The sequence below is a fragment of the Artemia sp. Qi Xiang Cuo genome, chromosome 21 (genome assembly GCF_049724085.1).
Source record: "Artemia sp. Qi Xiang Cuo chromosome 21, ASM4972408v1, whole genome shotgun sequence".
NCBI lineage: Eukaryota > Metazoa > Arthropoda > Branchiopoda > Anostraca > Artemiidae > Artemia > Artemia sp. Qi Xiang Cuo.
Window position 1 is genome coordinate 35446363 of NC_142814.1, and position 21995 is coordinate 35468357.

Below are 21995 nucleotides of genomic sequence, written 5' to 3' on the forward strand. Positions count from 1 at the left end.
TTAAAAATTACATCAAACAGCTAAAAATCCTACATGGCTAGGATCAGGAGAAACAATCTTTTTTTTTTATTTTAACATTAGATACTGTAATTGGTCTAATACTGCTAGAATAAGGATGGCTAACACGTCATGTCCAAACTAAAAGGGTGAATCTGAAACTTCGTAGTTTTGAGGAAGTAAAGGGAAACAGAACTAAGACATTCAAGTTTACTATCGGGCAGTCTTTTACAAGGGTTTAAATATTACAGCAAGAAGGTATTGTGGCATTATTTTACACGTTAGATGCAATTATAGCCAATAGTATTCGAGCTGAAGATACCAAAATGTACTTGAAAATCCCCGCACAAAGACCCAATGTATATAGAACATTGAAAAGTCTTGAGCATGGTAAGACGAGCCCACAAACTCAATTTGACAGAGGGGGGGGGGGGAATTTCTGTCGACAATTACGGCACCATCTTATAACTTGACTCCACTAGAAGTCGGAGGGGGTCAAAATTATAACTAAGTTTATTTCAGCCCTGTGTATGGGAACTTATATACCCAAATGTGAATGTCCCCGAAAAAGAATTCGATACATCATTTTATTTTGGACAAATGGAAATTTCAAAACAGAAAATCATGTTTAATATGAACATACGCATACCCAAGATTCATCAATTGAAACTGCACTAGGTCACTAGACTAGCTACAACAACGGAGGGGGGGGGGACTCATTATCAACTTTTGAGGAACCGAATGAAAGGTATTGTTTGTATAAAACATTCACAATAGTTTAAGGAGCATAGAAAAAAAAAAAAAAAAAAAAAAAAAAAAAAAAAAATCAGACTAACAAGAATAGGTTTCTAGCCCAGTAGACAATGGTGCAACCATGGATACAACAGCCAACACAAGGGAAATCTCCGGAAGTTATATCTGATAATACTTTTCCTTAACAAAAATTTAGGCATATAAAGCACACAAGAAAAGTGTGGATTAGGGATTAGGCTGGTCCTACTCTTTATATATTGCAAACTACTGGAGCATAACCATGGAAACAACAGCAAACACACGGGGAATCCCCAAAAATTGTCTCTGGTATCACCTTTCCTTAAGAAATTTCTCTTATAGCGGTCCCTAAATAAGCAGAGAAAAAAGGATCAAATGCATTATATTAGAAGTATTTTTACATAATATTTTCTTGTTTAATCTTGTTTTGTCCAAAAACTGCTAGATAATCATTGATCAGTCGTGGGAGAGAGGTGAACCCGTGTCCTATTGCTCCATGTGCATATTTTGGAAACATGCGATTTATAGAATAATATAACTATTATTTTTCAATTTCTGATTAATGATACAGAAACAAAGTTATTTAAAAAAAAAAGTGAACAAATACTGATGAGAGATTCTACATGAGACTGTCACCAACATTGTGTGACGGTCACAGACATATATGACACACAAACTGTTATATACGTTGTTTGTTGCTGCTTTCATTATTATTTTTTCGTTACTGGTACTACCTTGGTTTTACCTTAGAATGAAACCAGGGCCAGATCCGGAATTTCCGGGAGGGCAGAGGTAGATTCATTTTTATTCTTGCAATTGAAGTCAAGGTCATTTTTATTCTTAGATAACATTCAGTATTCATAATTCCAAAAAAACAGTGCAATAAACGACTCTACAGAGTTAATTCAATGAACAATAGAGTATAGAGTATGAGGGGAGTCAATAGTTTAAGTAGTAAGGGAGAGGGATTAAAAATTAAGGATAAGGAAAATGGATAAAGCTCAAAATTGAGCGCAAAAATGCATTTAAAGCCTAATAACACCCAGAAGTTTTCAAAAGAGAGAAGAAAAGTGCCGAAAAAAAGAATCATTAAAAAATGTGCACTCAACTTCACTAAAAGTATATACAATTTTTTCGTTACATAACATTATACGATAAAATAGACATTTGGGGGTTTATCAGGCTTCATAACTAGACATTTGGGGGTTTATCAGGCTTCATATCTAATAACTAAAAAAAGCACAAGGTCATTTTCGATATTGGACGGGCTCTAATCCTACAGTAATTCATCCCAAAACACCACATAAAGACTTAAATTGCATTGATAAGCTATTAACGACTTAACTAGGTCTAACTGACACTACAAGTTTATTCACTAGTCAGAATAAGTATTCTTCTTCAAGAATTTATTCACTTTTCTTTCTCTTCAAAAATGGTTCTCATGTCAGACAAGGCTCGTTCAATTTGACGAGCAAAGCGGTCTGAGTCCTGTAAAAAAAAAAAAAAAAATAAAAAGAAGAAAGGTCAAGCAAACCACCTCATTTGCACTATAAAGAGAAAAATACATAAATTTTATATATAAGCAAATAAATCCTTTTCATGTTCTTTTTCTCGATGTCAACATGAGCCTCACAATAACATTAACAAGGTTTTGACATAATCTTTATCGAGGTCATTCATCAAACAATAAAAGTCAAAAGAGCTAAAAAAAAAAAAAAAAAAAAACAAGATGTCAAGAATGTTGCTTAACAGAATTGGCACGTGTCCATAACACTCAGTCAATCACAAACTTGAAAACACCCAAGCGATTCGATATAAAGTTCTTGGTGAGTAATTTTTTAGTTATAGTTATAGTTAGTTATAGTTTAGTTATAGTTAATTTTTAGTTATACAGTCAGAGTCTGCAGGTTTCTGCTCTTCCCGAAAAGTCTGCGTTTTTTGTTTTATTTTTTTTACGCCTGAAGACAAGCGAGTATTTCTCGTTATAGGTATTGCGTAGACAGTAAACTGTATTGATAAAATAGATTACCCATTTTCCACGCAGTATTGGTTATTGAACGTTGTTCTGTCTTCCGGCTGGGAGACTTCAATTTTTTTGAAAGGGGGTAGACGATGTTTTGCCGGTCCTCAAAACAGATTATAAACTACGATTTTTTTTTCTTTACGGCTGTCGTTTGACAGGTTCTGCAGCTAGTATAGTATATATTGCTTGAAACACATTGAGTTCCTTTCCTTTCGAGCCTAGTTGATGGAAAGAATACAGACAAATGGATTAAGCCAATCAAAAGTCTCATCCAGGAAATGTATACATTTCCCTTTATCAACTTTGGTTATATGACTATTGACGTCATTCCAAGACAGAAAATACATCGCTTGATTTTTGCACTTTGTGAGTTTTGACTCTAAGCGTGAATAATATGTCTACTGTATGAAAAAAAAGAAAGACAGTTTTTTTGCTTCTTTTTCAATGACCAGAGGATTGCAATAACTTAGAGTGGCCAAATAATTCGAGATACCGAAATTATAGCCGTGATACTGTCAAATAATAAAGGTAAGATTTTTTTTTAGAAAAATCCGCATCCACGGAATTTTAACTCATGAACTTTTGCATTCAAGATAAGCACCCTGCCACTGGATTTTATTAAAATGTTTTGAACAGGACTACCGCTGATAATTTACCGATATCAAAAAATCCATCTGTGAAAATCAAAGGTTAATATATCCTTTCCTTGATCCCAAGCTCATGGTTATGATTCCGTGATTTTGGGGAAAATTCCATGGTGTTTACATCCCTACTTAGAGAATCTGATAACCAACGAAGAAGTTCAGTAGCCAATTAATAATAATAAAAAAAAACACATAAAGAAAACCTGTCAAACAAATTGAAATTGTTTTAATCCACGGCATATTCTTTTTGCAACAAAAGGTATATATACTAGGCACTGCAATACAAACATTCAATACTGCATGCTCGTAAAAAAGTAGCTATGAGGCTCCATGTGGTCAAACCAAAGTAGAATATTTAGTATACCAGAGTAGACTAATTCACGAGAAGCCGTATTTTAATCACAAAAAAAGCCAATTGCGGCTATCCTATGAAACACGAGGCTTGTCATAATCCGTATCTTAATAACAGGACTTATCTTATGGCCTAAATTCCTTTTTTAGTCTTCAAAAGACATCAAAATGCCGTATATTAATAATAGAAAAAGGCCAGTCGCGACCATCCTGTGCAAAGTAAGGCTGGCAAGTAAGATCAGAAAATGAAAATAATCACAAAACGACTGAAAAGTAATTTAAAAATTGGCCGCGCTTTCATTATTCTAATTAACTTATCATAATGAAATCGCATTAGTAATAGGGTCTCAAATGTAATTTTAAAAAGTTTTCAAAAACACAATTCATTTTGTGGAATTTATTTACGAAATAAAGGAATCAATGGAAGTTGTCGGTTAATTTACAGCCATAAGTGTAATAATTTGAATTTGGCACTAAAAAACACTAGCCAGGGACACTCTTCATTGGAAACCTGGATTTTCTTTCCACAAATACCCAACTCTTGTCTTTCCTGCGAATATTGGCCAACACCTTCTTGCTGGTAGCGAACTAGGAGAAAAGCCCAGCTGACTTCACTAGGCAGCTCTCAAATAAGGCCTTATTGTGTCTACTATAATAATTAGAACTATAATTAAAAAGGAACATTCTATTTACCTATTTTAGTCATACATAAGAAAGAAGGAATTTAACATAATGGAATAAAATTAAAAGTTTTGTCTCCCAATCACAAATTATTATTGATATTAATTATTGGGATTCTCGCCAACTATTCGGCTTCTTTTGAGTATTGCCAGTTTAAAGTTCTTTTTTTTTGCTTTGAAACACCGAAACTCGGTTTATGAAAGTACTTCATACTTGATGTACATAAATATGATATAAATAAGTTTTATAGTTAACGCCGTAATTAAAATACAGTGGTAGATTTAAATTACGACAAACTGAATTCCTTGATAATTCGACATTTTCCGAATCCCCTTAAAATTTGCATAGCACTCAATTCTATACAAACCTTTATAACTAGAAATTTTATGCAGCCGAGACCAGAAAAAGCCGAGGTTTCGATTTAAAATGAAGATAAACAAACTTCGTAAATTTAGGTTTAATGCTTGAGAACTTACCATAAAAGTAAACTATAGTCCAATTAAGTTTTAAAAGGCTATAAGATAAAACCGGTAGAAAAAAAGTAATTCTAAAAATCGTTGACTGATATATAATAATCGATTATGGTAAATCTTTTACGCCTTGAATTTTGCTGCTATAGTATATCTGGCGTGTAGACTCAAAGATATCCAGTTTAGCTTGAGTGACTGATTGAATATGGGATAGAAAAAAAGCTTATTATTTTAAACGAGTTAGAAATGTGAATAACAACGGAAGGAAACATGATAATACATTCATCGTAGATAAACTGCTCAATATTATAGTGTTTCGTTTTAGTTCTTAAACATAAGCTAAGGTTGTATGTGGGACCATCAAACGGGGAGGACTCCATTATCAGAAAAGTGACCATAATATTTAGAAACAGCATAATATAAGGAATCTGATAGTACTACTTTAGGTTTATTGAAGTGTAATCCTTCAAAGGAGCTTTAACTCTCCCCTATTACCCTCATTATTCAATTCACTGGAATAGTAGACTTAAACCAAAGATAATCAATATTTTTTCGAAGTTAAGACTGGTATAGGTTTCTGCAAAAACAAGTTTTAGACAAAGAAAAGGAGGTGCTACAGGGACTAGAAACACCTCCCCTTGTAATAATTTAGGCTCCAAGTTCCTACCTTAAAGTTTCATTCCCAGTACTGTACTACCTTCTAGATAGTGAACGGCCAAACATCTGGAAGTTTCGCTTGTTTTATTATTGACAAAATGTATTTATCTCTATTTATGCATACAGCTTAAAAAGAAAATGCTCGTTGCTCAACGCTGCGTTTTTGCTATTCAAAGAAATAACCCGTTAAAAATATTTTCTGTTTGCGACTTTGCTTCCAGATCGTGCACAGTCACCGTGAAACATAAACTTACGGTTTCCGGTGAACTTTTCTTTGACGAGATATGGAAGAAGATTAGATTCTCTCCAGCAACGATATAGGAGACTCCATATCCGTCGTCAGCAACTGGTCCAAAACCACCACCAGCAGAAATACAATCTGGATGACGATTCAAATCCAATTTATTGGTTTGTCCATGAGGTGTCTGTGATGTTGATAGACGCCATGGCTCACTTAAAACTTCCTAAAAATAACATTATGAATTAGTAAGAGCTTATTATAAAATAAAATGAACGATAGCAAGAGAGAAAGAGAGATAAATAGAGAGCAAAATATATTTTATTTCTTCGATAAGAAACCTATCAATGTACGTCGATTTGTATTAGTTGTTTTATTATTTATTTAGTCGGTATTATTTTTTGTGTATTCCCACCCCCCACCCCCCTTGGACAAGCTTTTTACTTCTCGGGTGGCTGTTAATACTGATGTTGTTGTTTTTTTCGTTTATTAAATATCCCTCTCTCTAACCAGATTTAGTATATAAAGTATTGTATAATTCCGCATATCCGCGCATATAGTTCTGTATAATTCCAAACATTGCTTACGAGTCAACCTATTATACTATTATTATTACTAGTACTAACAATTCACCACAGCACCAAGCCGCCTTAGGCCACCACAGCTATGCACGCTCCTCCATCCCAATCAATTCGAAGCCTTCCTCTACACCCTCCCAGGAAGTTCCGTTTTCTCTAAATCTTTCTTTATGACATCCTCCCAACCCAGACGAGGACGACCTGCTATCCGTTTAGCTTTAGGCGGTTGGCCAAAAAGGACAATCTTTGGCAATCTGTCATCCTTCATCCGCAGAACGTTCCCTAGCAATCTCAACCTTTTTCTCATTATCGCCATTGAAAGAGAGGTAGAACCACACTTTTCGTACAGCCTACTTTTTGAAATATATGCAGTCAGCCGGGTATCCAGAACGATCTGTTGGCAATTTATTTGGAAAACATCTTACAAATATTCATCCACTTTTCGGAGCGCCCATGCTTCAGAGCCATATTTGACCACTGTCTCACTGTAGCTTCCAATATTCTAATCTTGGTTTGCAGACTTATCTTCCTATTCTTCCAAACTTTTTTTAATGGTGAAAAACACCCTGAGCCATGGATATTCTACTTTTAATACCTTCATGCTCCCACCGTCTTTACTAATTATACTACCAAGGTAAGTGAAGCTGCCCACCTGATCAATCTTTTCGCTACCCAACGTCACCTTTTCATCTTCACTTATTCCTAGCTTTAGTGACTTAGCCTTCTTCACATTAATTTTTAAACCTATTCTAGCACCCTAAACTACACCTATTATAACTCATATCTAAAAAAAAAGTTTGTTTATGCAAACGAAGATGAAAAAGTAGGATAGTAAACAGTATTTATAGTAAATTCTGCTGATTCGAGCAGCATTCTTGATGGACCAAAGAGTGTACTTTACAAGCCTTCCCAGGTCATACAGCCTTCCCAGGTCATACAGCCCCCCCCCCTCCCCTACCTGATAGCATGCAGGTTAGTTTACTTAAAATTTAACTTATGTTAGCCCATGAATTTAGTCTGGATATGGATCAAATCTTTAGCTTCTTGTTCAAATGCTCACTGCTATGGCATAGGTCTAAATGAGTACGAAATAAACTTTCCTTATTGTTCTTTTCATCCTTGCCGACAACTCACCTTCAAGAATGGCGAATCCACTTCCAAATACTTGGTAATGACATATAGGCAAAATAGATGGCGATCAATCCCCTTTCCACACATGGCATCTTGATAGCCACGTTGGTGAACTTGGCAGGCAATTCGCAAGAGATCGAATCTTTCCTTGCTGCTCGAATGAGGATTTTCCATAGCTTTAACCCAAGCACACGATTCTATGGTGCATGGACGGACGGTTTCTGTACGGCCTGAAATTAAAGGGCATTTACACTCAGACCAGGGGAGTAGGAGTGATGAGCCACACAATTTATCATTACTCCTTATTTCTGTTATTTACCCCCCCCCCCCCTACTAGGTATTACTAGGTAAATACCTAGTAATAACGTTGTCGTGTTACGTTAATGAAACTCCTAAGAAATAAATTAAGCCCGAATTATGGTAGGAAGAGTTATTTTCAAGGTCATGCCACCAGTTCGTCCCAACTTGTAGCACTATCAATATTTTGCAAATTCTAAGCTTTAAGCATTGGCAGGGAAGGTTCAGAGATTTCTATACCACTTCATTTTATTTTTTTTCTTCTTCTTCTTAAAGATCAATACCCAAGTCTTTCAGCTAGGAGAGGAGTGAGGGTAAAAGTTTAAAACATCTTTCCGTATCCTAATGGGTTGCAGAGTTTCATCAACACATTTCGAGCTCATAAAAGGTTATGTCCTGGAAAAAGGAGGAGGTGGAGCTGGAGCCTGAAAAAATTTCCAGTCCTCAGTTTGGGTTTCAGGTTGATTAATTATATATATTTGTTTCCTTAAACATAGAGGATTGAAAAAGTAGTTTTTCTATTTAAATGATAAATTCTATAAGGAATACATGGGCATTCTATTGGTAGTCAATACTTAGGGCCAATTTAGTGTTGATATTAGCTTTTCAAACCTTTCCATTTCAATACTCCAGTTTTGTCACACAACCGTGACGTTAAATTAAGGTTCATGAAGGTATAGTCAAGGAAGAAGTCTCATAATTCATGAATCTTTGCTTTGTATCAACTCGTACGACAACGGGGTGGCTCGAACATGATTTCCTTGATAAATTCTATATTGTAAGGAAATGTTTTTTTTTTAATTCTCATAAAATGTTAGCTTTTGTGTACATTCAGACCATCAATCTTCATACCCACTCTTATTCAGTAACATGGTCTAGATCACTGATAAATTTAGACGGTACAATCATTCCCTATAATTTTATTTTTATTTTCAATACTGTAAGAACTGAAAAAGAAAATATTTGTAATATAATTCGTTTTCAGTTAAGTGCCAATGACGCAGTAGGCTTTTGATTTTTATTTACAGTTAAGAAAGGAAGCAGTATTCAAACACTTGTTTGTAGTGAAACTATATTCGTCTTAAACAACTTTAAAAAGAGCTAATGAATTAAACTGAACATTTGATGTATAATGATATTAATTGCTGAAAGCTCATCAGTTCAAAATGTTAGTGTCATTTTAATGTTTATTTTCAATATTAAGTACAAACGAAAATATTTGTAGTATATTATGTTTTCAGTGAAGTGCCAATGAAACAGTAGATTTTAGAGCGCTATAGCGAGGGAAGGAGGTGATACCCAAACTCTTGTTTATGGTGATTTTTGTTTGTATCAAGCATGATTTGGGTATTCAATTTAAGTTTCACCCGTTTTAAGATTTATTTATTAATTTACATTAGCATCTATTTTATGTTTGTTTGCATTGATTGTTTATCTAATTTCTGTTCGTTTTAAGTTTCATTTATACTTCAATAGGAAAATATTTTTTTTCGTTTTAAGCTTGATTTTCATATTCAATTTAAGTATTACTCGCTTTAAGATCTATTTACTCATTTATGTTATTACTTCTTGTATGTTTTTGCTACGATTGTTTATTTAATTTCTGTTCGTTTTGGGTTTCATTTATTCTTTAATTTCTGGTAGTTTTGAGTTTGAATTTTAACAGGTATTTTTATCTGCTAATCTTAAGTTTAAAATGGCCTTTACTCTTCTTTGAAAAGCTTCTTTTTCGGACAGTTTTTTTTAATTAATTTTTGTTCGTTTTTGATTGCAAAAAATTTAAAAATTTTAAAAATACCTTATTTCAAAATCAAACTTTAAAAAAAAATCAAATATTCATCAAAGTATCAAAACTGGTATCAAAGTGAAAAAATGGGTTTGTGTTCACCACGGAGTTTTTATTATCTGATGTTTGAACTATTTTCAACAAAATGACTATCTAAAAATTTCTGTCGGATGGGTTTGGGGCAAAAAGGGCGGGGGGGGGGGGGGCTAATTAACCTTCGGTCTCTTTTGACTCTTTAAAAGTGAACTAGAACTTTCTATTTTCAATCAAATGAGCCCTCTCTGAAGTTTATACGAGTATCCCTTCTATAAGAACCATATATATCCCCAGAGTATAACTTACAACGCCTGTCCCTGGGCCTCAGGGGTTGTGTCGACCCCGGAGTTTTAATATCTGATGGTTGAACTATTTTTAACAAAATGGTCACCTCAAATTTTTATCGGATGGGTTTATCCATCCGATAAACCCAAAGGCGTGGAGGGCGGAAGGGGCTAGTTGCCGTCCGATCTTTTTTCACTCTGAGAAAATGAACTATAGCTTTTAATTTCGATTTAAATGAGCCCTCTCCGAAGTTTATACGAGCATCCCTTTCATAAGAACCACATACAGCCCTAGGACATAGCTTACAATGCCTGCCCCCCGGGGCCTGAGGGATGTGTCGACACCGGAGGTTTTGTTATCTGACCTTTGAACTATTTTGAAAAAAATGGCTCTCTCAAAGTTCTTATCGGATGGGTTTGAGGAAAATAGGGCGTGGAGAGGGGGGATAGTTGCCCTCTTATCTCTTTTGACTCTTAAAAAGTGAACGAGAACTTTCAATTTCCAATCAAATGAGCCCTCACCAAAGTTTATACGAGCATACCTTCCATAAGAATCATATATGCCCCAGAGTAATACTTTCAACGCATGCCCCCGGCCCTGGGGGGGGGGTGTCGACACAGCAGTTTTTATTATCCGACCTTTGAACTATTTTAGCAAAATAACCATACGTAAACCAGTTTTTGTTATATGATGTTTGAACTATTTTTAACAAAATGGCTAACTAAAATTTTTTATCATATTTATCTGGGGAAAAAGGGCTTGGGGGGCCAGTTACCCTCTGATCACTTTCGACTCTTTAAAATGACACTAGAACTCTCGATTTCCAATAGAATGAGCCCTCTTCGAAGTCTATACTACGACCCGTTCTATATGAAGTGCCCCTGGGAAAAAAATAAATGGAGTGTGGGGGAGTCTAGCTGCCCTCCAATCACTTTTGACTCTTAAAAAGTGAATTACGACTTTCAATTTCCAATCAAATGAGCCCTCTATGAAGTTTATACGAGCATCCCTTCCATAAAAACCCTATATGCCCCCAGGGTATAACTTACAACTCCTACCCCCGGGCCCTGGGGGGCTGTGTCGACACCGGGGTTTTTTGGTATCTGAACTTTGAACTATTTTTTAACAAAATGTCTATATCAAAATTTGTATCTGATGCAGTTAGGGCGTGGAGGAGGGGGGAGGAGCTAGTTCTCTTCTGATCTCTTTTGACTCTTAAAAAGTGAACAAGAACTTTCAATTTCTTATCAAATGAGCCCTCTCTGAAGTTTATATGAGCATCCCTTCCATAAGAACTATATATGCTCCTAGAGCATTACTCAGAATGCCTGCTTCCGGGCCCTGGGGGTTGCGTCGACAGAGGAATTTTTCTTATCTGAGCTATGAATTGTTTTTAGTGTAATAGGTATTTTAAAAAATGTACCGGATAGACCCTGAGGAAAAAGAGTGTGTGTGGAGCGGGGGGGGGCTATTTGCCCTCGGATATCTTTTGACTCTTAAAAATTGAACTAGAACTTTCAATTTCCAATCAAATGAGCCCTCTCTGAAGTCTATACGAGCATCCCTTTCATAAGAACCATATACGCCCCCAAGACTACACTTACAACGCCTATCCCCCGGGCCCTGGAAGACTTTTCGTTATCTAATTTTTGAATAATTTCCAAAAATCTGGCTATCTCAAAATTTGTAGTGGATGGGTTTGGGGAAAAAAGGGCGAGGGACTAGTTGCCATTAAATCTCTTGACTCTTAAAAACTGAACTAGAACTTTCAATTTTCAATCAAATGAGCCCTCTATGAAGTTTATACGAGCATCCCTTTCATAAGAACCATACATGCCCTCAGGGACTAACTTAGAACGAATTCCCCTGGGCCCTGGGGGGTTGTATTGACACCGGAGTTTTTCTTATCCGACCTTTGAACTATTTTTAACAAAATGTCTATCTCAAAATTTTCATCAGATGGGTTTGAAAAAAGAAGGCGTGGGTGGGGGGGGGCTAGCTGCCCTCCAATCTCTTTTGACTCTAAAAAGGGCGTAGCGGGGGGGGGGGAGGGAGGGGGCTAGGTGCCCTCCAATCTCTTTTGACTCTTAAAAAGTGAACTAGAACTTTCAATGTCCAATCAAATTGATCCCTCTTTGTAGTGAATACGAGAATCCCTTCCATAAGAACCATATATGCCCCCAGGGCATAACCTCCAACGCCTGCCCCTGGGCCCTGGGGGGTTATGTTGATACCGGAATTTTTGTTATATGATTTTTGAACTATTTTTAAAAAAATAGCTATCTTAAAAATTTTTTTGGATGCATTTGGGAAAAAAAAAATTTTTTTGGGGGGGGGGGGGAGCAGGTTACCCTCCAATATCTTTTGACACTTAAAAAGGGAACTAGAAGTTTCAATTTCCAACCAAATGAGCCTTCTCTGAAGTTTATACGAATAGTCCTGCAATAAAAACCATGGATGCCCCCAGGGCATAGCTTAAAACCATAGACTCGTAAAACTGTGGGGGGAGTGTCCTCCTCAAATCCCTAGTTTCGATAACGGTCAACTGTTTTCAACAAAGTGGTTGCATAAAAATTTTTACTGTGTGAGTCTGGGGAAATAGTTAGCGTTAGAGAGATATTAGCCGCCTTCCAATAATTTTTGACTATTAAAAGGGAACTATCCATTTAAATTTCCAATCGAATGAGCCCTTTCTGAAGTTTCTACGACAACATTTTCTATACAAAACCTTATATGCCCCCAGGGCGTAGCTTAGAACCCCTGCCCTGAGGGCTGCTGCGGGGGGGGGCTGTTATCCTCAAAGACCTGATTTCCTGAATTTTCAACTACTATGAACAAAATGGCTATCTCAAAATTTTGATTGGATGTGTTTGGGGAGAAGGTGGGCGTGAGAGGGGGGTTAGTTTCCCTCCAATCACTTTCGACTATTAAAAGGAGCTCTTTGAATTTCCGATCGAATGAGTCCTTCTTGAAGTTTCTACGACAAAGCCCTCTATAAAAACGTTATATGCCCCCAGGGCATAACTTACAACCCTTGCCCTAAGGGCTGTGGGGGAGCGTCTTCCTCAAAAACATAATTTCTATCTGGGAATCAACTACGCTGAACAAAATGACTATCTCAAAAATTTTGATTGGACGTGTTTGAGGAACTGGTGGGCGTGGAAGGGGTGTTAATTGTCTTCCAATCACTTTTGACCCTTAAAAAGGGCACTAGAACTCTTGATTTCCAATCGAATGAGCCCCCTTTGAAGTTTATACAACAACCCCTTCCATATGAAGTTCCTCTGGGGAAAAAAAATAATAAAACATTGGAGCCGTATGGCCTTTACTATAGGCAACGCTATAGCGTTGCCTCTGATTACAAGATGGTTTCAAAGTCTCGAGTTGGTTTCAAAGGCATTTTGAGGAAGTTTCTGTCAAAATACGTGTTCCAGAATAATATACACTGGATCGCTGATTGTAGAATCAATGGAAAGAGCTAATTGTACACGCCGAGAATGTAGTAGCCAAAAATTATTGAATTTGATTACAGTGTCTAAATGTATATACAGTGATCTATATCGTAGGATTTCATTACCATACCGAATTATCACAATTAGAAGGTCAATGGGTATCGAAATTTAAGATTCGATTACCAACAAAAAAAGAGTTTCAGAAAAAACTCGCGCCAAACTTGCCGTTAAATTTATCATTTTAACGAAAAATACGACCGATTTAACAAGAAATATATGACATTTGTAACGTAGTTCGTACAAAAACACTTACGCCCAGGCCTTATTATAGTTTCATTGGGTGATAAAATCAAATTGTGCAAGCATATTATACATTCCGGTTATAATTTCTTGAGTTGGAGAATTTGATAGTTTCAAGCATAAAATTTGTGATCGACCAATCAGAGTTTATATTTAAGATATAATATTTAGAATAAGGAAGAATACAGCTCGGATCAACATGAGTCTGGCAAAAGTTAGAAACACACGGAATCAGTAGGCAATAGTTGGAGCGAATAAGTATTTTATTGTTTCGGGTTAGCGACACCTCATGACTACTAGGGTCCTTGCGTCTGCAGTGTCTTGCTACGGCAAAGTTTGAACCCTTGGTCTCGTATTACCAAGTTGAGATCACACCCACTGCACCATCTTACGACTGGAACAAATTGGTGTTTATATAAGCTTTTGAAATAAATTTCTCACTATTTCAATGCGTCACTTGTGTACAATTTTGATGCTAAAATGAAAATAAAAAAAATACATGCTGTTCATATATTGTTGCTACTTTTATCAACATTTTGTACCGACAAGTGTTACTTTCCCAGCTAAGGTTAGAATAATTTGAAACAACAGTAGCTTTTGAAATATTAGGCCCGTTCTTTTGCACTAACATTTTACATCTAAGATCTCGCATCTTTCTTCAAAGATTTCCGTTTTCTTAACTCATCTTTGTTCTAAGATCTTACAACTCACTGATGTTAGCAAAAAGTGTGAAAGACGCCATCTTTCTCCCATAAAGAACAATGATGAGAGAACTTTGACGATGTACTCATCATTGTTCTTAGACCGCTGATCAGAGCAGAATGATGAAAGCCGTTTGCAAAAGAACGCCAGAAGATGTAAGATCTTAGTGCTAAGATGAGTAAAAGAACAGCCCTATTATAACCGGAAAGTAGAAGGTTTAAAATATCGTGAAAGAAAAATTATCAATTAAAACTGACAATAGGTTTACCAATCCCTATATATGTCTTGAAGAGAAGAAAAAACGCTGATCACGAGAGGCATTGCAAAACTTTAAAACAAAAATGAAGAAACAATGTCAATTCTGACTATTAAAAATTATGCCAAAGTTCTAATTGAAAAAAAAAATACTTTACTAGCACCATTAGTAATTGCTTCGCAAGTTACAACCCTAATTATCATTATTATCTTTTCAAATAATATTAACTTAGTCAAATAATATTTTGATGGCACAGAATGATACCATTTCTCTAGATTTTATTTTAGAATGTTCTAATATCTTTGTCATTTACCGTTTCTCCTTCTTCTCTCTATTAGCAACAATAGTAACCCTTGAACCTGGTAAACTGGTTAACTACGTCCATGGTTGATTGGTATCGTGGTCCCCTCCCAAAAAAAAAATAAATAAATTTCCGTCCAGGGGGCAACATAGATTTATTACCTGAATAGATACCAGATGAAATAGATAAAAATGCGATATACAACCAGGTAAACAACCATCCCACACTTAACAAGAATGTGACAAATAGCAGAATCAGATAATTAATTTGAAACCACGCCCAAATATCCGGTTTTCCACTTCATACGCCTTTGCTGGTGGGATAAAAGAAAAATCGCATCGAGCTCACGAAAAATCGCGTTTTCCATAGTCTATTACAAATTAATGTGCGTATGATTGGTTCTTAACTTTATCTAAAAGAATTAGTCACAAGAAAAGACAGCCATGATGAGATGCATAAAAATTTGTCACTATTATTATTTTTTTTTCAAGTGGTTCCCACTCGTGCGATTTTTTTTTAAAGCAAAACGACTCATGGATAGCGGATGCAAGAAAATCGTGAAAATGTTCACACAGAAACGGTTCACTACAGCCGTTGAAGCGCAAAGATACTGTGATATAATTAAAACGCATATGCATAGGAATAGGCTAAATCAAATTCTAGAAACCAAGACAAATATTCAAAGGGCTAACCTGTAATAACCTAAGCTAACTATGGCTAATGAAAAATATAAGTCTTATCTCCTTGGCTCATTTCCTTGTAAAAACCCCTCCGGGACTCGCCTATTAAAATTTTGTATAGAAAGGACAGAATCCTCATGTTGTTTATCAAATATTAACGGAAAACGTTTGATAAACATGCTTAGTTTCTCTTTTACTTGCAATTTACGGTTCTAAAATGCTTTCAATTTAAAATAATGGATACGATTTTCAACGACCCAGAAGAAATATTTCAACACAGCCGTTCAACCGTTGTGATGCAGAAAATTGCAGAAAAAGCGGAGGAAATTTGACTGATCACGCAAAAACGGCCGTTTATGCGTGAAATCCCATCAGTGGGAACCAAAAGGTAACAATGTTTTTATAGAGTGAAATGCTCTAAAAGTGTTGTCAAGTACAACTAATTGCCTTTCCTTATTTATTTCTACGAATCAACGTGACAACACTGACAAAAATATTATACTGCCCAAAATGCTTCCTAATTTTGAAACAACCAAAGGGAAATTCTTAGAAAATCGAAGTTTTCAGATATGAATTGGGTCCGGTAAGCAAAAATGTTTTAATTTGATGCCCTTGGTACTTAGATAAAATTTGTTAAAAGTCTATGCGTCTGAATTTAGCATTAGGTTAGCTTAATATTCTGACACGAGTCACATTTCGACCCAGTAGCTAGATTTTATAATGACCCGAAAAAAATTCTTCATAAAAGCGAATGTTCGGTCCGTTTCTCATATTGAAATCCAGTTAAAAAATTCCTCTCTGCGGCCGGCAAAATTGTACTCGAGATAAATAAAAAGGTTCTTTTTTGGAGACTTTCATTGGAAGAAACGTACTATAGTATTTTATATTTATAGGTATTTATATAGTTTTTCAAATCTACTATAATTTTTAAAGTCTACTATAGTTTGTTTTTTTTCAAAAGTAAATTTTTCTAGAAATTTCGTAGGATGCATTCAAAGGATTTCGCTTTCAATCTAATATACCAGTACTGACTGATTTACAAAGCGATGACGCGAGGTCATTTTTGCTAAATTACCGCGATTTACAGCCAGCACTCAGCTGATTCAAAAGCGAAGTATGTACCTTCTTTGAAGAGTCGAGTCATAGAGGCCTCATAGGTGAGATTGAATTTCCCAGCATCTCTATAATATGCCAATTGCAGAGCCATCTGTATGTAAGCATCCGGCGATACTCGGAATTTCTTCATCAGCCCCTTTCCATAGCCATCATGGACATATAAGCGCAGATCAACATCATTGAGCAACGCCTGCGCTACCTGCGAAAGGAAAAAGAATTAAATGTACACCAAGCAATTATTTCGCTCTTTTTTCAAAGCAAATTTTAACTAAGTAAAATAGTCTATCAAGCAATTTTGATAACATAAAATGAAAACATTTCCCAGGCTTTTATTGTAGAATGTCTCGGTAGATTTATCGTTTTCCGTTTCTTCTTCTCTGTGTTATCAGCGACGGTGACCATTGGAATTAGTAAACTGGTCAATGCTTGACTGATATCACAGCTACATGAAAGGGACCTTGTTTATCTAAAAGGAGCAGTCGCATTTAAGGGCTCCACAGATCTATTTCATAAATACACCAGATAATATAGAAAAACATTACTATATGCGAATAGGAGAACAGTCACCAGGCATCTGCCGAGAATGTTAGGAACGAACGGTTATCACTCAATCAGTTTAGAGAAACGCATCTAAATATCCGGTTTTGCCTGCTTCAAATCCTTTAGGATTCATAATGAGATTTGACTAATACCAGGATGTAGCTAGCAGAAATTTCAGCCAATCAGGTTTTTCGTAAAATTTTTTGATTGGCTCAAAAAATTAGCTCAAGTTAGTACTAGCCAAAACTCGATACTAGTAAAGTCTCAATGTGAATGGACATTTAGCAACCTCTTCTGCTGACATGAAACAAAAAGGGCAATAAGCTCGCGGAAACTCACGCTCTCTATAGTATAGTATATTTTCACAGTTCAATTGGGAAGGTGGGTCTTCATTTAAATTTGTGTTTTCAAGGATTGTTTTCTGTTTCGCACCATGGACTTAAAATTATATTTTTATTTTCCTCCAGTGAAAACAGCTGGTTGGAGGTCTCAGTCGGAATATCTGAAGTTTCCCCTGTTTTCACTGGCTGTGAACTTTCCTCATTTTATCGAACTGCAACTAGTAACAGTAAGCAAAAGATTAACAGGAACAAGGCCGTATCCAGGGGGCGGGGTTAGGGGGTTCGAACCCCCCCCCCTCCCCCGAAATGCTTGTCTGACTAGTAAAAACGTAACAAAAATAGACATAAACATTTAGTATGCGTTTTTGAGGTTTTTTTGTGTAGACCCCCCCCCCCCCAAAAAAAAAAATTTTTTTAGTAAAACCCCATCCGAAAAAAAATCCTGGATACGACCCTGAACAGAAATTAGTCTACATGGTGTCGATGTGGTGCTGACATTTTGAACAACCGTCGCAAACAACAAACGTCATAACATCCAACCGTCAGAACCACCAAACGTCACAACATCCAAAAAATTTACAAGTTTATATAATAGTAATAAGTATATAATAGTTTAGAAACAAATTTCAGGTATATATTTGCACATCAGGGGGGTGGGGGTAAAGCATAGCATATATTAAATACGTAACCTAACCTAACCTAGGTACCTTTCCCCCCTAAACCCCAAAGAACTAAAGTTTTAAAATTTTGGATGTAGGGACGGTTGGAGGTTCTGACGGATTTTTTTTTGTCGATGTTATGACAGATTTTGTAGTGCTCCTGACGTTGGATGTCCAGACGGTTGGATGTTATGACGCTTTCCCGTGTCAATGAGGTAGAATACGATCAATTACCGAAGAAGAGTAAAATCAAAACTACGTCGAGAACACAGTAAAGCTTCTTTTCAGGAGCCTAGTTTTTTTTATCTACTTTATTTCAATCCATCCGAGTTGCGTTCTGATTTAATCGTGATCCGCCATAGATCAGCGTTTAGACATTAATAAATTAAATGGAACGCCAATATTATCTTCCGGGACTCTCCTTGATAAAAGCTAAAGGCAAAATAATATAAGGGAAAATCTTAGAGGTAACATAAATAAGATCTGAGGCTATAGTACGTTTTGTTTACTGATAAAGTTTAGAAATATAAAATAATCAATGAAACCATTTACTAAGAGGGTTAACCGAACATGACAACGAAACGCAGAATATTTTGGTTTCCCCTCCTAAGAGCTTTTCTTGCATTCTAGGTGTTATAAAAAAAAATTTTCCCATAAAAAAGGTTTTTCAAAGTAAAGAGCTCCGTTAAGCCAAAAAAGGGCAGAAATAGAGTCAAATAATCTTTCAAGCGTAAAACTATCACACATCACTACCAATAATTAAATGAAACTCAAAACCAGCTGAAATTACATTAAATAGCTAAGTCAAGCTCAAAACGAACAAAAATTAACATCATTAGGGCTGATTAACCCCCATGCCTTCTCAAGACGAGAACAGTATTTGCGCTCTACTGAAAACAAATACGTTTTAAATGTTTTCACTTTTTTTTAATTTCATAAAAAAAAAAAATTATCAAAACTTTAAGGAATAAATATTAGTATATGTCAATTAAACTAACAATCCACGGTCATTTGCTTCTTTTTTTATTAAAGCCCAGCAAAGCTTCAGTAACCTGGATACACTTAAACTCTTTTTGTTTATTTAAATTGGAAGAGTAAAGGTAGTAATAGTAGTATCCACAAAAGTTTCAACTGAATACTTAATATTAGGAGGTTCATATACTCATATACCAAGGGAATCATGAAATTAGGTGACACAGAATTCGTTTACTCAGGCAGGAAGAATGGGGTACATACACAGGGAGTAGGGCTCATGAAGAATAAGGAAGCTGCTAAGTCTTGTTTAGGCTGGGAAGGTATTAATAATACAATACTAATTGCTCATTTTATGACTAAAAAGTTCATAGTATCAGTTATAGTATTATATGCTCTTGTAGAACCAACTGACGGAGATACTAGAGACTCAGATGAATTTTATTTACAGCTACAGGAGCAAATAGACAGGGTCCCAGGTAGAAATATGATGTTTTTATTGGGAGATTTTAACGCCCAGGTTGGTAGAAATAGGGATAGGTGTACCCTAGCCTAGGTAAATTTGGTGTAGAAAAAGAAAACAGTAATGGCTACAGACTTTTGTAATTTTGTAGGTATAACAATCTAGTTATAACCAATACGGTGATTGGTCATAAAATGGCCCATAAGTTAATATGGTATTCACGTGATGGTAGACAGCAAACCTTATTGATTATGTTATAGAAAACCAAAGACTGGCAGGATCAATACAAGATACCGGGGTATATAAGAGTGTTGTTATTGATGTTAAAGTAAAGATCACTATCTAGAGTCTAGGGTTAATTTAAAGCTGAAATTTAGTAAGGGTAACTACCTCCCGGGAAGTTATGATGTTGGTTGACTCCAGGATGAGAATGTGAGACAAACTTTCCAAGAATAGTTGGATGCTAAATAAAGGAGTCTAAAATTTGACATTGTTGAAGATGCTTGGAATCACTTTAGAAACATACTTCGTGAAGTTTTTGGTGGTGTCTAAGACAAGAAAGTTAAGGGTGCAGCTAAGAATATTAGTGAAAAGCTTTATGTTTAATAGAGAGGAGAAGAGGCTTGTACAGGAATTATCTGACTGATAGATCATATGAAAACAAAAGAAATGTAAAGAAAGTGGAGGAAGTTTTAAAAAACGAACTAAGAAGATGTGAAGTGGAGGCCATGGATAAAATTGTCTAGGATCTAGAATATGCAGCTAGACGGCCTAATAGTAAAATATTGTACTGACATGTTAATTAATTGAGAGGGAGTAGTCAATCCGGACTTGTCCCAGATAAAGATAGGAACGGGGCCACAAAGAGAGACGAACAGAAGATTTTTAGAATGTGCTAAAGCGAGATGGAGTTGCAGGAATAGATATAGTGGAAAATGAAAAAGTTTGTGATACCTTGGATGTGAAGGAAAATTTGTTTTGTGAGGAAGAATTAGCGACAGTACTAAAAGGATTAAAAACAATAAGGCTCCAGGTGCTGATACTGTGGTAGATGAGTTTCTTAAATATGGTGGCTCTGCGGTTAGAAATAAATTACTGAAGATTATGAATATGATTTTTGAAAAAGAAGAAGTACCTAGCGATTTTAGGAAAGCCTTAATTAAACCACTGTATAACAAAGGTGATAAGAGTGAGTGTGGTAATTATCGAGGCATTAGTCTGTTCTCTGTAGGTAGCAAATTTTTTAGTAATATGATACTTTTTAGACTGAAAGATGCTGTAGACAAAGTTTTAAGAGGAGAACGGTGCGGTTTTAGAAAAGGTAGAGGATGTGTCGACCAAATTTTCAATCTTAGGTTAATAATTGAGAAGTGCCTGAGTTGTCAAACACCTTTGGTCCCCAGTTTTATAGTTTATGAGCAAGCTTTCGATTCTGTTGATAGAAGAGCTTTAGCAAAGGTCTTATCCTTGCATGGTATACCAGACAAATAAAGTAAAGTGGTTTGTGCTATGTATGAGAATAACATTACTGTGGCTATGACAGGAAATTAGGTTAGTAGCTGTTTTTTATTAAATCAAGAGTTAAGCAGGGTTGTCTTCTATCCCCATTTATATGGATCATTTCGATGGACTTTGGCTTAAGGAGAGCAGGAAAGGCAATGGGAGAACACGGAATCAAATGGGGAGGAAAATTTCTCCTGGACTTAGATTATGCTCATGATTTAAGCATCCTAGATGAAAGTGTGAGCAAAATGAATGAGTTTTTAGAGGTTTGGCGAGTTGAGGGTGCTAGAATAGGTTTGAAAATTAATGTTAAGAAGACTAAGTCACTAAGGGTAGGAGTAAGTGAAGATGAAAAGGTGACGTTGGGTAACGCAAAGATTGATCAGGTGTACAGCTTCACTTAACTTGGTAGTATTATTAGTGAAGACGGTGGGAGCAGTGAAGATATTAAAATTAGAATAGCTAAGGCTCAGGGTGTTTTATCACAGTTAAAAAAAAATTTCTTAACTGACGCTGAAAGTTTCAGGTTAATACCATCAACCTTTCCTGAAGCATTTCTGATGCGTCCGCTTGACAATCTGTGATAACGGTTTGTAGATGTGAAACCAAAGTGTTCTAGCTTTTTTCTTTTATTGAGATCACTATCTTATGTAGAACTTTTCCCTAATTGTTTTGTTATATTTTTATTTAAACTAGAGTTAAAATACTCAAGAAAAGGGATATAAACCAATATTTATGACAAATTTATAAATGGATTTTGTCAAT

The 21995-nt window shown here is 35.8% G+C and overlaps 1 protein-coding gene across 2 annotated transcripts in view; it reads right to left on the reverse strand.

Annotated features, from left to right (window-relative positions):
• Nucleotides 1-1629: 1629 nt before the first annotated feature.
• The window catches only part of whd (carnitine O-palmitoyltransferase whd), a 123585-nt gene continuing 103219 nt past the window's right edge, over nucleotides 1630-21995 (reverse strand). For both annotated transcript variants that reach the window (XM_089107108.1, XM_089107107.1), the window contains exons 13-16: nucleotides 16759-16951; nucleotides 7545-7771; nucleotides 5849-6058; nucleotides 1630-2256 (exon numbers count right to left, since the gene is read on the reverse strand). In XM_089107108.1, the coding sequence (XP_088963234.1) occupies nucleotides 2179-2256; nucleotides 5849-6058; nucleotides 7545-7771; nucleotides 16759-16951 (708 nt within the window). In that variant the 3' untranslated portion in view covers nucleotides 1630-2178. The remainder of the gene's footprint in view (nucleotides 2257-5848; nucleotides 6059-7544; nucleotides 7772-16758; nucleotides 16952-21995) is intronic.